This window comes from Molossus molossus, unplaced genomic scaffold (genome assembly GCF_014108415.1).
Source record: "Molossus molossus isolate mMolMol1 unplaced genomic scaffold, mMolMol1.p scaffold_m16_p_4, whole genome shotgun sequence".
Classification (NCBI taxonomy): domain Eukaryota; kingdom Metazoa; phylum Chordata; class Mammalia; order Chiroptera; family Molossidae; genus Molossus; species Molossus molossus.
In genome coordinates this window covers 14,664,698-14,683,144 of record NW_023425377.1, presented here as the reverse complement: position 1 = coordinate 14,683,144, position 18,447 = coordinate 14,664,698, and the positions used below count along the sequence as shown (strand labels likewise).

The following is an 18,447-nucleotide window of genomic DNA, read 5'->3' as shown; positions in this document are numbered from 1 at the left end:
CCCCTATGATATGAATGTTGGTATGCTTGATGTTGTCCCAGAAGAAGCCCCTTAATCTATTCTTATCTTTTAAAATTATTTTTTCTTTTTACTGTCCCAATTGGGTGTTTTCTGCTGCCTTGTCTTCCCAGATTGCTGATTCAATCTCTGCTCCATCTGATCTGCTGTTGATTCCCTGTAATGTATTCTTTGTTTCAGTTAATATATTCTTCATTTCTGACTAGTTATTTTTTTAGGTTTTGTATTTCTTTGTTGAAGTTCTCACTGAGTTCATCTAGTCTTCCCCAATGTTCACTGAGCATTCTTTTAACCAGTGTTATTGAACGCTGTATCCGGTAGATTGCTTGCCTCCGTTTCGTTTAGTTCTTTTTCTGGAGTTCATTTATTTGAGACATGTTTCTTTGTCTCCTCATTTTGGTTGTCTCCCTGTGTTTGTTTCTACGTATAGGTAGATCTGCTGTCTCCCAGTCTTGGCAGAGTGACCTTATATAGTAGGTGTCCTGTGAGGCCTGATGACACAGTCTCCCTATTTATCTAAGCCAGATGCTCCAGGTGTATTCCTTGTGTGGGCTGTGTGGGCTCTACTGTTGTAGTTGATTCTTGATTGCTGTTGGCATATCAATGGCTGAGATTGACTGTCAGGCTGGCTGGCTGTGAAGGCTGGTCGTGGCTACATTGGACAAGCTATTAATTGGGGGCTAACCCCATGGAGCAGGAGTTGCTTTAGCAGGACTCTGGTGTCAACTGAGCCTGAACTTTGGTTTGTCATTTGTGGAGCTTATTAGTGGTGCCTGGTGTGGTCTGAAGCTGGCCACTGGGTGTGTTTATTCTGGAGTCTCTTGGGAGGGGCTTGGAGGCACTTTGGGGAGGCTATGCTGAGAAGCAAGTCCGGCTGCCACTAGTGCTGGTATTGGACTGCTTGGTGGGTACCAGATGGTGAGCTGAGGCCAACTGCCACTTGTGGCTGCTTAGTTGAAGCTTTGTTCCAGGACAGCACTGGCTATAGCTTATGCCAGGCTTAGTGCCCCCTGATGGGAGTTATAATGCAAGTTGGGACTGGGTTCTGCTTATGCCAGACTTGGGGCTGCTTAGCAAGAGGGACAGGCCATACTGAGGCCAGCTACTGCTAAGTTGGGGTTTGTGGACCATTGAGAAATTTTAGGAAAGTCCTCAGCATGAGCCAATGCAGGCCACTTGTGTGGAGAAACTGCTGGAGGTGGCCCGCTGCCCAGGATTCTTGTGCTCTCTCCTTGGAAAAGAACTCACTGCCCAACATGCCAGTCTGTTATAAATGGGGAAAGAAAATGTGTTCTTCTTTCCACACTTTTGTCTTTTGCATCCACGTGTGTGTGTGTGTGGGTGTGTGAGTGTGAGTGAAACAGGTGGGTGGTTTTAAAGGCGGCATTGGAGGCTCAGAAGCAGCAGTTGTTGGGGTTTCAGAACTCATTTTCGCCTCTGCAGGTGGAAGACTCTGCGAGGTGACTTCTTACTGGTGTAGCCTCAGCCTCACCCGCAGGCTGCCCTTGGCAAACAGGGTGATCCGAGGAGTTCTGGAAGGATTCCACAGTCAAGCAGATCTCTGACTCACTTGCCTTGCGGCCCATTTTGAAATTTTACCCTTTCGTGTTAATCTTCTTTTATTTATTATTTTTAATCCTTACCCGAGGATATTTCTCCATTGAGTTTTAGACAGAGTGGAAGGGAGGGAGGGAAACATTGATGTGAGATACATCGATTGACCGCCTTCTGCACGACCCCCAACCGCGGCTGGGAACTGAACCCGAGACCCTTCGGTTCACAGGGCAACGCTCTAACCGCTGAGCCAAAATGGCCACGGCAATCTTCTCATTTTTAATGTCCCAGCAGCCCTGAAAAGGATTACCAGTTCATCTCTGGCTGATGAGGTAGTTGAATGGCCCTCGCTGAGGGGTGTCAGGAGACCCCATCTAGTCTTAGCTCTAAATATGAATTACTGGGTAATCCTTTTCGCATCTGCTTATCTCTTATCTGGGTTTTGTTATCTTTGGGAATATCTCTCACCACATCTTGTGGGAACATAGGTTAGCTGGGGTAGGAAGGGCTCATGACGCTGAAAATCAATCACTTTTTTCCTGTTTTTTGTTTTTGTTTTGTTTTGTTTTGTTCAGATAGAGTGGGACAGGGAGAGAGAGAAACATCGATGTGAAAAGGACACATCGAGTGGCTGCCACCCGCACGACCCAACAAGGGCCGGGGACAAACTGCAACCAAGTTACATGCCCTTAGCGGTAATTGAACCCGGGTCTCTCTGGACCGCAGGCCGATGCTCTAACCGCTGAGCCAAACTGGCCAAGCCAGCCTTGCTCTGCTGAGCTGGGGTCCGAGGAGAGGCTGTGTGGATACTGCTGTGCCTCGGTGGTTGTGGTCCCTGAGGGGCCTGGGCTTACCTGTCCCCGGGTGACCTGTGCGGGGCTGGCCCCTTGGGTAGACTGACTGAGTCGGTGGAGAGATGGTGGCATCTAAATGTGGGCAGAAGAGGGTTCTGAGGCAAGACGGTGCATGGAGGGCGAGCTGGAGACTTGTCCTGGTGCCTTATTTAGGTTGTGAGCAGCTTTTCCTTTTTGGGTGGTCGCTGGAGATAACTGCTGGAGATTATAGGAGATTGAAGCCCCCCCCCCCCCTTAAACAGTTTAGCACCTGGAATGAGTCCAAGCCTGTCTCAGGGAAGGGGGCATCCTAGCATCAGCCCCATTCTGACGGCTGGAATGGGGGCGCCCTGCCCTGCCCCTCTGAAGGTATTGAAGCTCCTTAATATCTACTGATCTGAATAAGGCACCTTGGGGCCTCAACGGCTCAGGGGGTCCATTATCTTCCCAGGTACGGGTGCTGCCCTCCTGCCTTCTTACACTCCTGCTGAGACCAGCTCCATCTGTGGTTTTCTCTAACAGCAGGAGTCACCTTGTTGCCCAGCTCTGGGAACACAGCGGAGAACGGATAGCAGGGTCCCTCCCTCCTGGGATCTTGCACCGTGTGTGCATGTGTGTGTACGTGTTTGTGTCGCACGTGGGGCATTCAGTAGTAAGTCGATTTACCAGGGGTCATTCCTAGACTGTAATCATCCTCCCCCAAATGGCTTTAGAACCACAGGGTATCAGGATCAGCCCATTCCCCACCTTTAGCATTTGGGATACTAACCGAACCTTAGTTGGAAGTTGAAGCCCAGTGAAGGGATTTGTCCAGAGTCACAGCAGAAACCGCTGGCAGAGCGCACTTGACATCTGGCCGCCAGCCTCCTGGCCTGTTTCCCTGCCCTGGCTGCAGGAGGCCCTCAGGTGCAGCTGCTCCTCCGTGGATGCTAGGTGGCACCAGACCGCCTTTGAGCGCAAAGACTGCAGTCTCTGCTCCTGTCTGCAAAATGCCAGAATCCGCCTCGCAGGAGTCCTGAAGTTTGAGTGGGCGGCTCTTGTGCCCTCGAAAGACCTACCTGCCTGGGGCATTGCCCCAGCTCGTGGTCCTCACCTGCTTTATCAGTGCAGGCCTGCCTGGGTCTCTCCTGCCTGGGTTCCACCCTGCCTGGTTCTCTGGTTACCTGGGCGAGTTTCCTCCTGTGGGCTTTCTTTCTCCTGGGGGCTCTGTGTGCAGAATGGCAAGTTCTGGCTGGGTGAACAGCTCGGGAGTGGTATTTGAGTTTTGGTTCTCCTTAGGCACTATCTTCTTGACTTTCTGAAGCTTTTGCATGGGTGAGCAACCCAGCTGAACCTGGTGTGGGCCTTCCCCAGAGCACCTTGCCAGTCTGTGACAGGGTTGGGATGGAATTCAGGCTCGCTAAGCACTGTGCTACCTTGTCTGTCAAGAGGATGTTGAGAAGGCCAGACCGCCTGTTGTCTGGTCCCGGTCTCCCATTTGTGTGGCTCTGGCTAAGAGGGTAGGCTCTGGTTTCAGACTTCTGGAACGAGAGTGCCACCTCCCCACTTGTTAATGGTGTGACCGTGCCAAATTCATGTAACCTCTCTCTGCCTCGGTCTCCTCTTTTGTAAATGGGCTGTGGTGGATTGCAAATGGTGTCGCATTTGTTTGTAACACCTCCTGTTGAAGGTGGAGTATCTTTTCCCACCCTCTTCTGACTGGGCTGGCCTTGGGACTTGTTTCCATAGAACATGGTGGCAGTGATGATGTGTGAGTTCTGAGCCTAGGTGTCAAGACACTTTGCAGCTTCTGTTCCTACTTGCAGAACATTGCTGCCACGTGACAAGGCTGGCCGATGTGAGGAGAGGCCACGCAGGGGGAGCGCCCAGCCACCCGCCCAAATTGCCTACTCACAGCACTGTGAGGACACGAGTCATTGTGTTAATCTACTAAATGCTGCGGATGGTGCCTTATGTCCCCACTGCTAAATGACACAGGGAGGAAGACTAGTTCTTGCCTGGCAGGGTTGCTGTGAGTGAGGTTTCCATGCACTGAGGCCAGCACCTGCCCCCAGGAGCTAACACAGTGGTCACTTCTAACGCTGTCGTGGGTACTTCCTCCTACTCACTGGGTTCCAGTCACATGGACCTCTTTTCTCCTTTTTCTTAGTTTTTTGATCTACCAAACTACTTCCTTCTGCAGGGACTTCATACTTAATTCTCTCACGGTTAGGGTGTCAGCCGAAACATCTCGTTCTTGGCGTGGCCGCCTCTGATTGGAACCACCCCCTCTCTTCTTGTCTCCCCTCCTAGACTGTAAGTCCCTTGGGGGCAGGAGCTGGGCCTGTTGGTGTTCCTTCTTTTCTGCTTGCTGCCTACCACATGCTGTGAACAGCGGGCGCTGCTTGAGATCTGCTGAGCAGGTGAGTGAAAAGGGGCACCTCATCCATCTGGGCAGGCTTCCAGGGAGAGAGGAGGAGCTAGGACAGAGTTTCAGACACAGGAGACTGTGTGCTACTTCTAATTCTTGTAGCCATTTTGGTTTGTGCCACACTCTTACACTGGATCAAACATGTTCCTGACACTTTATGTCCAACAAGGCTGTGAGCTTCTTTAGGACAGATGAGTTCCTCGCAGTTCCTACCACATCACCAGGCGTCTAGTAGGGACTTAACAGAAGTTTACTGGGTAGATAAATGGATGGCTGGGTGGATAAGTGGATGAAGGAGTGAACAGATGAGTGAGTGCGGAGAAGGATGGATGGACAAGAGAGAGAGGGTCTTCAGAACTGCAAGCGATTCTGGAAAACCATGTTTGTTTATTTTTTTCTTTTGATAAAGGATGACACATTTCCAGTCCATCAGTAAAAGGTCATGAAAGTATAAAAATGTATTAAGCACAATCACTAACATTATATTAAAGAGTTGTTATAACCTTTTCCCCTGTGGTGGCATGTTGGACGGTCACAGTTGATTTGGTTTACACAGAAGGGCAGGAGTAGGTGACCAGTTGGCCCAGGACTGAGGAGTTTCCCAGCACATGGGCCTTTCAGTGTTAAAACTGGGAAAATCCCAGGCTCACTGGGATGGTTGGTCATGCAAGAAAGAGCAGCATCACAATGATGGGCATGGTTTGTCATTTAGATGACATTCTCTCAACTTCTCCATCACCTCTTTTCCTCTTAGCTCTGAAATAAATATCCCTGTGTTATTATCAAGGGTGTTACAGTTTTCGAAGGCCCCTCCCCCCCCTCCTCCCCGCAATGTAATTTTGACTTGATCCTATGCCAGGCCTGGGAGATAGGGCACTTCTGCCCTAATTTGTAGGTGTGGCATCCTGCTTCAAGGCTCCTGGATCTTGAGAGCAAAGAGCTATGTCCCAACCTCTTGAGGTGTTTGGTCTTCCCACTCCTTTGTCCTTTTCTGAAGCATCCTGTCTCAGCTGGCTTTCAGGCTGGGCAGGAACCATATGGAGAAAGGGGCCTTGAGATCCCAATGTTGGCTCAACCCCCTCTTTTGGGACAATTCATGTCTTACTGCTTTGCCTGCTGTATTTCTCCTTTTGCAATCCTCATGTAGGATTCCTCTGAATCCCGCCAGCTGGCCAGTGCCGGTGTCGTCATGTGGCAGAGTCAGTGAAAGTGTTTTGCCACCAGTATGATGCTGCAAGTGGATTCTCCAGGTTTGGCAGCAGGATGGTCAGAGGACCAGCTCAGTCTGCCATCTTGGTTGTTGAGATCTTTTTGGGCATCGTTGCCTGGAAGTTACTCAAGTGAGGTGGCTATGACTCTTAGGCATTCATTTCTAACCTACAGGGATTTTTGCCTAATATATAGGCACCACCTTAAGGAGAAAGGGTTTAGTGGTCCTCCTTGACTTATCTTAAAGACTAGGGACATGCTCTCCTTGCCCATAGCAGACCTAGCTTCTCTTGCCAGCCCATTAGAATTCTATCATCCATTCTTTTATTTCAACACTGTTTTGAGTTCCGACATATTTGGTATTTACTACCTCTAGGGGTAAGAAGCCTATGTAATCCTTGGTCTCCCCGTGACTCTCCCTAATTTTATGGAAGCATGTACTGGTGTCCTCCAGATGGCGCTCCTCTGGGATAGGCTAAAGAACAGTGTTTAACATTGGCCCTACCCTTTAAGATGTCATTGTTTGGGCTCAGAATCGCACGTATCATATCTGACTATTCTGGGAGCAGCTATGCTAAGATCTACTGATCTTAGAGTTTTCCTGTTCTGAGAGCTGAATGAAGATGGGTCCTTTAATATAAAAACAAGTAAAATAAATAGCTTAAATAATAAAAGTGCTGCCATCTTGGTAGATTCCCCAGGCTGTGGGACATGTCACCTGCCAGCTAAAGCATGGGGCTTCTGGTATACCCATTTCTTTTAGTATGCTTCTGCTCTTTCTGCCTCTCTTACAGTAGGTGTGGCCCTACCACCCTCAGAAGTGTCTGTGGCACTGAGTTCAAGTGCAGTTTTAATCTTTTGATGTGGTTTTCTTTGACTTAGAGACAAAAAGCGACCCAACTCTTTGTGAATGGAAGGGCTGTTAACCTTGGCATGGCCATCTCTGCAATACAGTCAAGATAATAACGCACCTGTGTGTATGGGGCTCTCCTGAAACTTAAACTTTGGCACCTGCTGGGTGAGGTAAGGTGTGACAAGCCCAGAAACTTCCATAGCCTGAGATCGCCTGGGGTGATACCTTTCCCAGAATCTTGGAAACTTACGCATTGGGCTGTAGGCTGTACTTACCTAGAGGATAAAGAGAACTCTCTGAGCTAAAAAAAATAGGGAGAACTCAGTGCCATAAAAACAGAGCCTCTTCATAAAACCTGTTCGCCAGCTGTGCTGCCCAGCAGCAGGAGAAAGCGAGAGGCGACTGGTTTCCAGTCTTTTTTGGTCAAACCCCTTGGGGCCAGCACTTCCTCTAAGGAAGTCAAGCCTGGTGGGAGAAGAGGGAGACTGGCCCATTCTTTCCTCCACGAAGAGGAAGAGCCTTGGGTTCATTAGGCCCGTGACTGGGCGGCCTCCCCTGAGTTTGCACAGATTTCTGCAGGCCCCTCATATGGTCAGTGAACTCTGGGATCGGCGATGGTTGCCCCTGCTCGAGCGTTGGTCTTCATCAGTCTGTCCACTTGGGTAGGCCCCGGACGCCATCCTGCTACTGGGCCCCAGAAGAAGGTGATCTCTGGATGAGAGTATAGCTGAGGAGTCTGCTGAGCATGGGTCATCCCTCGTGTGGTCTCCGTGCACTCCCCGGTCCTCCTTGCACTTCTTCCTGGGAGGGCTAGACTTTGGGGTGCTGGCTCTGAAGGCCTGTTCAGAGACAGGTGGCACTCGATGGTGGGCGCGCTGAGCCTCTCCAGGGACAGGGGCGGGCATCTGTCTACCTCTCCAACTCTGGATTTTCAGTTCTCTTTTGTCTGTGGGGAGTTTGTCGATTTTCTGAGCTTTTGAGATCAGAGACTTCCCATACGTCCCTTGTAGAGCTAAGAAAAAGTACCTGGTGGGAAATGAGAAACAACAGAATAAAGCTGTTTTCTAATTTTCGTCGACTTCTTGAATTTTAGCATTAAAAAGGGACCTTAGAATCCAACTCCCCACCCAGGGAGAGACTGTTTTTGCTGCGCTCCTGACTGATGATGATCAAATCTAAGCCAGGGCACCTCTGAGATTTGGGAGTTCAATAACAGTATGTAATAGCTAACATTTCTTACGTCCCAGAACTGTTCTAAATGTTTCAAGTATTAGTAACTCATCTTTCCCAGCAATCCCACGGGCTGGTTCTTCTGCTTCCCCCTTGTTACACAAGAGGCAACTGAGGCAGTGAGCCACACTGTGGTCAGAACCAGGCGCCCTTTGTGGAACATGAGTGGTTTCTAAGTGCATATTGTCAGGGGTGTGCAGAGAGCAGGGGGCCCGAAGAATGGCTCCTCTGTGTATAACACATCCAACAGGAACTTGGGTTTACCACTCACAGGTGGCAGGATACCATGACCTTCCTGTGACATTATACCCCATACATGGGGAAAAGACCCAAAACATATTCTCTTCTTGAATCTGTGGGCCATGCTGATGTCACAGCATTGCTGTCTGTTCGCCATTTTCCAGATGGAGAAACTGAGGCTCCAGGAGATGAGATGGGTTTCCCAAGGTCTCCTGAGCAGTTGCGAGATCTCCCTGGTGGTTAGTCCAGGGTTCCTATCCCTGGCCAACCTGCGTGTAGCCCCTATCAGACTCTGGGGTGGGAGTCTTTTCCTGTTCCAGGTTTGGGGAAGAAGAAGGTGAATAAAATTGTGTGGTCTACGGAGAAAGCATATTCCATGTTCCCTCTCTGGGTATCAATTTCTTTATCTAAAAAGTAGACATCTAAAGTCTTTCCCCCCAATAATCCTATTTAAAGTTTTTATTTCTAAAGCCTTTTAAGCAGACAGGCTGCCATTCGTCCACTATGTCAGAAGGCTTTGAGTGACCTCACAGCGGGCAAGGGGTTTCTGAAGACCCCAGGGCATCAGGTAAACTTCCCCATCGTTTCTCATCTCACCCAGAGGCAGTACAGGTGGGCATGTTTATTTCAGGGCATGTTTATTTCAACTTCCCGCCTGGAAACTGGACTTTTCTCAGTTTAACCTTTCCCCCAAGCCCCTACTTTCTTTCTCCCTCCATATATTCAACAAGTACTTATCAAGTCCCTACAATGGGCCACACACCAAGCGATTAAGCGGAGAACAGGACAGACGAGTTCTTGTTCTCCTGAGGCACCTGAACAGAGTTAAAAGCAGAAGGAGCAATGAGCGTCAGGCACTGATCTGGTGTTTGACACCTTCCTTGGGGAAGAAACATTTAGGCTGAGGACTGAGGGATGCAGAGGAGGTGGCCAAAGAACCACATCCATGCACGAGGCGGAAACGGCGGAAACGTGGGGAGCAAGGACAAGAGTGGGGATGGAGACAGAAGGGAGGGCAGGGTCAGAGCAGGCGAGGACCGAGAGTCATGTTTTGGTGTTTGTGCTTTATTGTGAAGGCTCTGGGAAGCCCTGGGCAATGATCAAGCCTATGGCATGATCACACTTTGACACACTGAGAATGTATTAGAGTGAAGCCCAATAAGAGACTTTTTGAAGTAATTTGCGATGAAAGGATGATAACCTTTCATCCTTGGTTGTAGAAATGGAAATGGCAAATGGATTTGAGAAACATGTAGCAGAATTGTCAGATCTTGGTGATGGGCTAAGATGTGAGCCTGAGAGGTTGGTGGTCCCAACGGTTACTTTCAGGGGTCTGCCTTGGTCCTAATGGGGTAGCATTTAGTTGAAGAAACTCTGGAAGAGACCCAGCTTTCTTGGATGGTGATAAAGAGAGGATCATGACTTAAATTATAGATGTCTTCCAATTTCTTCGAACTTGCATGCCTGGTGGAGGCGGTGAGTAAGTAGCTGGAAAGATGTATCTGGAATTCAGAGGGGAGGTCTGGGTTGGGAATTACTATTGGAGATTCATCTATTAAAAATATCTTGCCCTGGGCAGTTTTTCTCAGTGGTTAGAGCGTCGGCCTGCGGTCCGGAGAGACCCGGGTTCGGTTCCCGCTAAGGGCACGTACTTCAGTTGCAGTTTGTCCCCGGCCCTGGTTGGTCGTGCGGGTAGCAGCCACTCGATGTGTCCCTTCACATCGATGTTTCTCTCTCTCTCTCCCTTCCTCTCTCTCCCTCCCCCTCTATCTGTACAAAAAATGAAAAATATCCTTGGGTGAGGATAAAAAAAAAAAAATTTATCTTCACAATAGTGGTTGCTATGTCTGTGGAGAGACCAAGGTTTGACCTACACCATGTCAAGGACATGAAGTAGGAGAAAAACCGAGTGTTGGGCAGAGTGTCCAAGGATTGGTGCCCTCTACTGTAGCTAATTAAGATGCTCATTATGTGTTTAAAATTTGTGTTAGCTTCTTTTGTTTCCATCTGCAAAACTATTTGCATATTTCTAGTTTAAGAGAATCTGTACAGTTGGTTGAATTAATTAGACTAAGATTAGTGAGGTCATGGTTAGTGGGCTAATTATCACAAGGGAAGTCTACCCCCATTATGATAAATACAGCTTATAACCTTAAGTGAACAGTTTTCTATAGCAAACTTTCTATCATGTAGATTTCTATAACAAACATTAATTTTTTTCAAGGTTACAAGTCAATAATCCTTGGAACTATTAAAATAATCCTTTCTCAGAAGAACACTCTTTGCTTTTCTTAGTAAACAGAATTAAACAGACTTTCAACTTTATGATGATATAGATAATATAGAATAAGCGGAGATTTAACTTATGTGCTATGGTAACTAACAAGTAAATATTTGCTAGCTTTCCCCTGGCTTGTCTATCTGTTTAACAAGCTGTACTGTTCAATGCTTATCTTTGCAAAGCATGTGTCAACAGTCTCTATAATTTTCAAGGATTCTTATCAGGCTGGTAGCTTTTGGCACCAACTGCATCTTCTGGCCAAGGGTAAGGCAAAGAATATGGGGCTGATAAATTTCTATTTTTATACCCCCCCCAAAAGACACACAGAACAGAGGAGCTCAATCCTTGGTCAGTAGTGATCGCAACCATGTTTAACCGTAAAAGTATTTATTCCACATATCTGATGTTCTTTTCCAATGAGGGCATAATCCTTATGGTCTCTCCCAGGCTCCATCTCCGAGAGGTTGGGCTGAAGAAGCAGGGTGGTGGGAAATATGTCCTCTGAGGCTTATTCTTTTTCTTAATGGTTTCCCACTCTTCATTCTCAAGGCCCTCTATCAATACTAGTCTCTGTGACTCTGGTATTATATAGTTGGTTATAGAATAAGGAGGATACCATCTGTCCGGGAGTTAATGGTCAGACAGAGACAGACAGTTTATAACAAACAGGGTAAAGGGCAGTGACAGAGATACACCAGGTGATGGAATTGGTGCTGCCTGAAATAATGTCAAAAGGCGAGGAGCTCTGGTAATGGGAAGGGTGTTTGAATAGAGAGGAACAGCATAAGGTAGGGGAGGAACGCGAGAGGGCAGTACAAGGAGTGGGGAGATGAGGCTCTAGGAAGAAGTAGGGGTCAAGCCGGGAGGCCAGGCACAGCGCATGTTTAGACTCAACCCACGTGTGTTTGACATCTTGGTATCTTCAGCCTCCAACCCTGCATCAGAGGTCAAGGTTCTGAGGTGGCTTAGGAAGAGGAAATGGAGACCCGCCTGGGGTAAGCAAGCTGCCACATTTATTAAAGGAAGCACCAGCTACCGAGTTTGGATTAGAGAATATTCTGTGCAGTGTTGGGGTGGCCTGCTTTTTACGACAGCTTGTGAAGGGGCTGAATTTCGATGTTCAGAGTGGTGAGATCCCGAGGATGGGGAGGGACTATGTTTTGTCTGTGGGTGTATCATTGTCAAGGTCACTGATTGCTCTGACTAGACAGTGTGGATGGAGACCAGGACATTGGCCACGAACTTGGGAGAATCCAGCCCCCACTGGGATTTGTGGTGAGCTTGTGGACACATTCTGGTCCCTCTTGGGACACGAGTTGTTCGTGAGCAGGTGGATTGGAACCACAGCTCCTCCTGACTTCTAGGCGATACCGAAAACAAAATGAGGGGCTAGATAGGAGCGTGTGTGCCCAGAGCAAGCTCCCAGGAAATGCAAGGCACTGTTGCTATTTTTTGTGTGTTTTCCTGGAAAAGGCACATGCAGAGGATTGAGGCTGAAAATGATAGAAATAGTCCCTGGGCATGAATGATTTATTTGGTTAATACATCACATGTGTGTGTATTAACATTTGGGTATTTGATGCAAAATTTGAATTTCTAGGGAAAATCTGAAGCTCTGGAATGCTAAATGTGATCATTCCTGATGACAGTGAAGGGGGAAGAGAAGATCACTCTCCCCAGGTCTGTACTTCAGCTGCTCTGCTGCAGTTGCTTGCCTGTCTCCGTAGGCAGTTGAGTGTAAGGCTGCTGGGCTAATACAGAACCACAGAACTTTTCAAAATGATCTCTTATATACAACAAAATCTGTAAGTCTGGAGGGTAGGAATTGTCACTCTCTTACAGATGTCACAACTAAGACCATGCCAGATTTGGTGACTTGGCGACTCTGCGGCTGGCCTGGGACTAGAGTCCATGGTATTTGTCTCCGGTTTCATTGTTCTTTATGTCTCAGGACCCTATCTTTGGAACAGTAGCCTCCAGGATCTCAGCTAGGAGTCAGACTGCTGCCTCCTGGGTTATGGAGGTGGCTCACTGAGGGGAGATTGGTAGTTCTAGGAGGAAAACAGCCCCACCCAGTGCTCAAACCTTGGGAGAAGAGCCGCAACCGGTGTGAGGAAGCAGACGAGGTAGAAAGTGGGGTCTGAGAGCTGGACTTCCATCACCCCGTATGGGTTGGTGGGACTGTTGCAGGTGACGCAGGTGGCGTTGTACACTAGGGATACCACGAAGTACATCAGGAAGCTGCCTAGGAGAACCAGCCCGTGGATGAAGGTCTGCGGAAGGGAAGAAGTCAACACTGTTGAAGGCAGATCTTAGATCAGGGGCCAGTGCAGTCAAGCTGCTTGGCTAACTTTGTTTCAAGCTGCTTTTTTGGGAAATGCTCTACACACAACGTTTGAACACACATATCTCAATCCTTTGATGTTTTATCACCTTTCTATGTTTCTTTACATAGACTGTTTTTTAAATGTTAGTAAATAGCATCACATTTTGTGTAATTTCTCACCCCCATCAATATTACGTTTGTGTGATGAATCCATGTTTTGCACACGTGGCTGTAGTTTGTTCTCCAAGGTCAGTGACATTGTCTAATCTTAGTTTGTTCTGCCTGTTTGTGCTGCTTTCTTTCCCTGATCTGGTCCTCTTGTAAACTCAGTGACTATTTGGTATACTTTTATTACCCCTCCTTTACTACTTGGAAAGTTATGACCTCCACGTCTGTTACTTCAGTGATTGCTCAATAAATGGCAATAAGCAGTCTTAACGTACCACAGTGTCAAGTTTAGGGCTACTTTCTCTCTTCCTGAATTATACAAGGGTGTTAGAGCACCCTGTTCACCTCCCTCCCAGCATATCTTATTGCTGCTGTATATTTTAATTTTCTTGTCTTTTTTTTATCCTCACCCAAGGACATTTTTCCATTTTTTGTTCAGATAGAGCGGGGAGGGAGAGAGAGAGGAAGAGAGAGAGAAACATCGACGTGAAGGGACACATCGAGTGGCTGCCACCCGCACGACCAACCAGGGCCGGGGACAAACCGAAACCGAGGCATGTGCCCTTAGCGGGAACCGAACCCGGGTCTCTCTGTACCGCAGGCTGACGCTCCAACCGCTGAGCCAAACCGGCCAGGGCAATTTTCTTGTCTTCTTAAAGCACACGTGTTGTTGTTATAGTTTAATGTGGTCAATACTGATTAAGATTTAGTTATGTTTACCACTTTTGATGCCTTAATTCTTTCTTGCATCTTGGACCTCCCATCAGAGATTTCTTTCCTTTAAGTACATCCTTTAGAATTGCCTTCAGTAGGAGTCTGTTGGTGATCTGTTCTCTTATGCTTTATTTCATTCTCACTTTTGATGGACGTAACATTTTTGTTTGGCAGTTATTTTCGTTCAGCATATTTAAGATAGCGTTCCACCATCTCTGGGCTTCCATTGTTGCTACGGAGAAGTAAGCAATTCATCTGTTGTTCCTTAGAAGGAAATCTATCACCTAAAACCTGCCCTGCTTTTTTGATTTTTATTTTGTCATTAGTGTTCTAAAGTTTTCCTTATGATACAATACGCGTGGATTTCTTTATATCTTGTTTAGGTTTTGTTGACTTCCTTGAAATGGTGGACTGATATATTTCATTACTTCTGTGAAATTCGTCACTATCTTTTAAAATATTCTCTCTTGCCCTGGCCACTTTGGCTCAGGGGTTGGAGTGTTTACTTGTGGACCAGAGATTCCTGGTTTTGGTTCCCGTTAGGGGCATGTACCAAAAACAAACAAACAAAAAAATAAAATAAAATATTCCCTCTCATTTCCTTCTGAGAGTTTGATCAAATGTATTTTAGACCTTTTAAGATACCGCCATCTTCTATATATTTAATACCTCTTCCATAATTTTCATTGTCTTCCCTCTGTTTTATATTCTGGATAATTTCTTTTGACCACTCCACTAATTCTCCTTCAGCTGTCTCTAATTTGCTGTTAAGCCAGCCATGAAAATAAATAGTATTTGTTGTATTTTTTTATTTCTAAACGTGTTATTTTCCAGTCTGCTGGGTTGCATTATATTTACCAATCTCCAGATATTTCAAGGCTTATTATTTATTTATTTAGACATAGTTTTCTATAATGTATACCTGATACTACCAACTCCTGAAATCTTGGTTTCTAAAGTTTATTTTTGTTTGATCCTCACTAATGAGTTCTTATTTCCTTGAGAGCTTGGTTATTTTTGAATATGTGGTGCTTATTGCCCTTGGAAAGTTAGTAGGGACAATTTGACCTACTTTTGTCTAGAGTATGTCTCACCCAGGTGATATGAGCTTGGGCTCCAAATCTGTCTGAGGCCGTCCGTGTTCATTTCCCGGGACAGGTCCTGTATACCGAGTCTCTCTGCTCTGTTCAGCATAGGGAGAGCGATCTGTAGCCCTGCAGGGGAGGGAGTATGGGCAGGTCCATTTTTGCATATACCCTAACCCTGAAGCTCTAGCCTTTGGGGTACTGATTTAATGTGGTCTCTGATTAGACTCCCACCTCAGGTGCCTGGGTTTTGATTTCTGAACCTTTCGCTCATTCAAGTCTGCCAAAAGCAAAGTTGACTTTGGACAGTTACAAACACCCTCAAGGAAAACAGAGGCTTTGTCTTATCTTGGTTCTCTAGGATCCCCCCTTTTCTAAGGGTTTTGTCTTTACTATCCTGTCAGTTCTTTTATGCTTTTAAGATGGTTTTTCTTAAGATGGTTTTCCTTGGAAAAAAAGTTATCCATTATTTTTAATTCTTTTCTGTGGGAGAAGGGACCTGAATAATCCAGCCCCTGTTCCAGAAGAAGCAAGCAGTTAGCGAATTTTTTTCCGTTGCTTTGGTGGGGACTGGGGAAACCAACAGTCATTAAAATTTCCGTTATATTTCTATGCTGGGTAGACATATCTCCCTGTGCTTCAAGAACTTACAAAAAATACATTTTTCATAACGGTTCTGGTGGTTGACTCCTTTCCCAAGAGCACCAGAAATTACCGGTAACTCTGGGGATACCTGGTCTTAGAGGTGCACTTGGCAATGAATAACGTAAGTCTTCCAGATGTAATGAAAACACCCACGTATCCCCTGTAAATGCTTTCTCTTGAACATAAATTCAGTGCTCATCATTCCAATGCATATTTCATATATTCATACATGTCTATGTAGCCATGCTTACATATGCTTCATTACTTGATCATGTATGGACACCCTTCTGTACTTTTTTAAACTAGATGCTGACCAGCCAGTGTGGCTCAGTGGTTGAGCATTGGCCCATAAACTAGACACTGTGCTTGGGGTTTATCTATGTGGATAGATACAGCTCTGGTTTATTGATTTTAATTGTTCTATTGTATAAATACGCCAGAATTTCTTTATTTTCCTGTTGATGAGCATTTAGGCTCTTTCCAATTTTTTATTTGTTTGCTCTTATGAACATGGTGTAACTTTTTTTTTTTTTAATCCTTACCTGAGGATATTTTTCTATTTATCTTCAGATAGAGTTGGGGCGGGGGGAGAAACATCAATGTGAGAGGGACACATCTACTGGTTGCCTCCTGCATGACCCTGACCAGGGCTGGGGATAAACCACAGCTGAGGTACGTGCCCTTGGCCATAATTGAACCCATGACTCATTGGTCGGCTGATGCTCTACCACTGAGCCAAACCGGCCAGAGCAATGGTGTAATTCTTGTACATCTCTCTGCACACACATGTGCAAGAGTATTTCCAGGGTGTGTGCTTAGAAGTGGAATCATGTCATAGCGTATGAACACTGAACTGGCTATTTTCAAGTTGCTCTCCAGAGTGCTGGTATCAGTGTATAGCCTACTAACAGGATATGAAAGTCCCTTGGCTGGGAGTTGCTTCGCCAGTAATTTATTTAGAATTTTTATATCTATGTTCATTTAGTGAGACTGGCGTATAGTTTTCTTTCCTTGAACTGTCCATGCTGATTTTGGTATCAGGATTATTCTAGCCATAAAAAACTGCCTAGCTTCTAATCTGTGAAATAATTGGTATGAGATTGAGATGATCCGTCCCTTACAAGTCTGGCCAAACCTTTATAACCCTCTGGGCTTGCTGACTTTGGGGACAGGATTATGAATTCAATTTTTAAAATAGTGATTGGCTTATTTAGGTTTGCTGAATGATCTTGACTGTGTTTTGGTAACTTTTACATTTAAAAAATATTGTAAAAATTGATCATATCTACAATTACAGTCTTTATTCATAGTATCATTTCTGTGGTCATCTTTTTTCCTCTGGATCAGTTTTGGCAGAGATAAGTTTTCATTACGTTTTGAGGTGCTCAAGTTTGGCCTTACTGATTCTATTGTTTCCTTTATTTATTATCATCTTCTGTTTTCTTTAGGTTTACATGGTAAGTTTGTAAGTACCTTGAGTCGATTTTCATCTCTGTTTTTAGTGATAAAACTGTAGCTACATTTCACAAACCTTCATATGTATTTTTATAGTTCTCCAGTGCAAGTATGTTATAATTTCCATCATACGACTCTTGATCTCATCAGTTATTTAGAAGTGCATTTCGACATTTTCAAGCATGTTGGGTTGTATGGCTGTTTTTTAATTGCTTGTTAACAGAGTACATTGTCTTTATGATACTGATTCTTTCAAATTCCTTGGTCTCTGTTTGAACAGATGCATGTTTATTTGTTTGGAGCAGGATTTTATATATTGGATCAAGTGTGATAATTCAAAGCTTCTATATCTTTTTTTTCTGTTTAATCTAGTCTCTTTCTGATGGAATTTTATCAAAATCTCATACTGTGTGAACTTGTCCATTTCTCCTTATAATTTCTGGATGAAAAAAATCCAACCTGATAAATTTTGCTTTTAATAGGTAAATTCCATTTACATGTATTGAGTATTGATATATTTGGATTTATATTGAACATCTTATTTGTATTTGTATTTTTTGCCATTATTTTCTTTGTTTTTACCTTTTCACACCACCCCCATCCTACAGAATTGATAGTTTCCTACATGTCTTTTATTTTTTTCCATCCCTTTATGGTTAACCTTACATTTTGAAGGTACATCATGATATATCCAGATTTATTTTGATTACTTTTTATTCTTAATAATTTTCTCTTCAATTGTTGCTTGTCGACCGTACTTCGATTTTTCTTTTCTGACTCCTGTGATGTGGCTGCTGGAGCCACTCATTCAAGCTGCCATTCCTGAGTCACTATTTCAGATTTGTGTCGTCCTCGACAAACACGACCTTCCAGCTCGGCAGCTGACTCTTCGCAGGTATCCAGTCTAGAGTGGATCCCACAAATTGCATTTCTAATGTCACTGGCGAATTTTCAGGAGTGCAAAAGGTTAGCTAGGCTGGCTCTGTTCCTAGTATTAAAGTTACACCTTTGGCCCGGCCGGTGTGGCTCAGTGGTTGAGCGTCGACACATGCCCAAGTTGTGGTCCTGATCCCCAGTGAAGGGCATGCAGGAGGCGGCCAGTCAGTGTTCTCTCTCGTCCATGTTTCTATCTCTCTCTCTAAAATCAGTAAATAAAGTTATACCTTTGGCTCTTGCCTCCTTTCCTCATACCTTCTGACAAAACTGTAACTCCAGATGCTTGTCGTTTTTTTTAAAAGCTTGTTTTCTTGAGCCCAGGCCTCAGACCCAGCAAAAATTGGGGCTCCCCCCATAGCAGCCAGCCTCCCCACTGCCGTAGTCTGTTTCCTGTCCTGGTTCCCAGAGAGCCTGCCCAGCCCGCAGCCCCTCCTGGTACCAGTGTTTCTTGCAGAAATGTATCCTGTACTTAACCTCGGCTCTGCCTTTT

The 18,447-nt window shown here is 45.7% G+C and overlaps 1 protein-coding gene, 1 long non-coding RNA gene and 1 other non-coding gene across 5 annotated transcripts in view; 2 read left to right on the top strand and 1 right to left on the bottom strand.

The window, feature by feature from the left end:
• The window catches only part of LOC118615848, a 41,568-nt gene that overhangs the window by 14,559 nt on the left and 8,562 nt on the right, over nucleotides 1–18,447 (top strand). For all 3 annotated transcript variants that reach the window (XR_004956494.1, XR_004956493.1, XR_004956495.1), the window contains exon 3: nucleotides 4,698–4,807. This is a non-coding gene — a long non-coding RNA (uncharacterized LOC118615848). The remainder of the gene's footprint in view (nucleotides 1–4,697; nucleotides 4,808–18,447) is intronic.
• The window catches only part of ATP10B (ATPase phospholipid transporting 10B (putative)), a 90,381-nt gene continuing 79,395 nt past the window's right edge, over nucleotides 7,462–18,447 (bottom strand). The window contains exons 21-22 of the mRNA XM_036241096.1: nucleotides 12,714–12,901; nucleotides 7,462–7,903 (exon numbers count right to left, since the gene is read on the bottom strand). Of these exons, the coding sequence (XP_036096989.1) occupies nucleotides 7,462–7,903; nucleotides 12,714–12,901 (630 nt within the window). The remainder of the gene's footprint in view (nucleotides 7,904–12,713; nucleotides 12,902–18,447) is intronic.
• On the top strand, nucleotides 8,297–8,425 carry LOC118616704. The gene has a single exon (XR_004956679.1). It is a non-coding gene; the product is annotated as a small nucleolar RNA SNORA11 (small nucleolar RNA).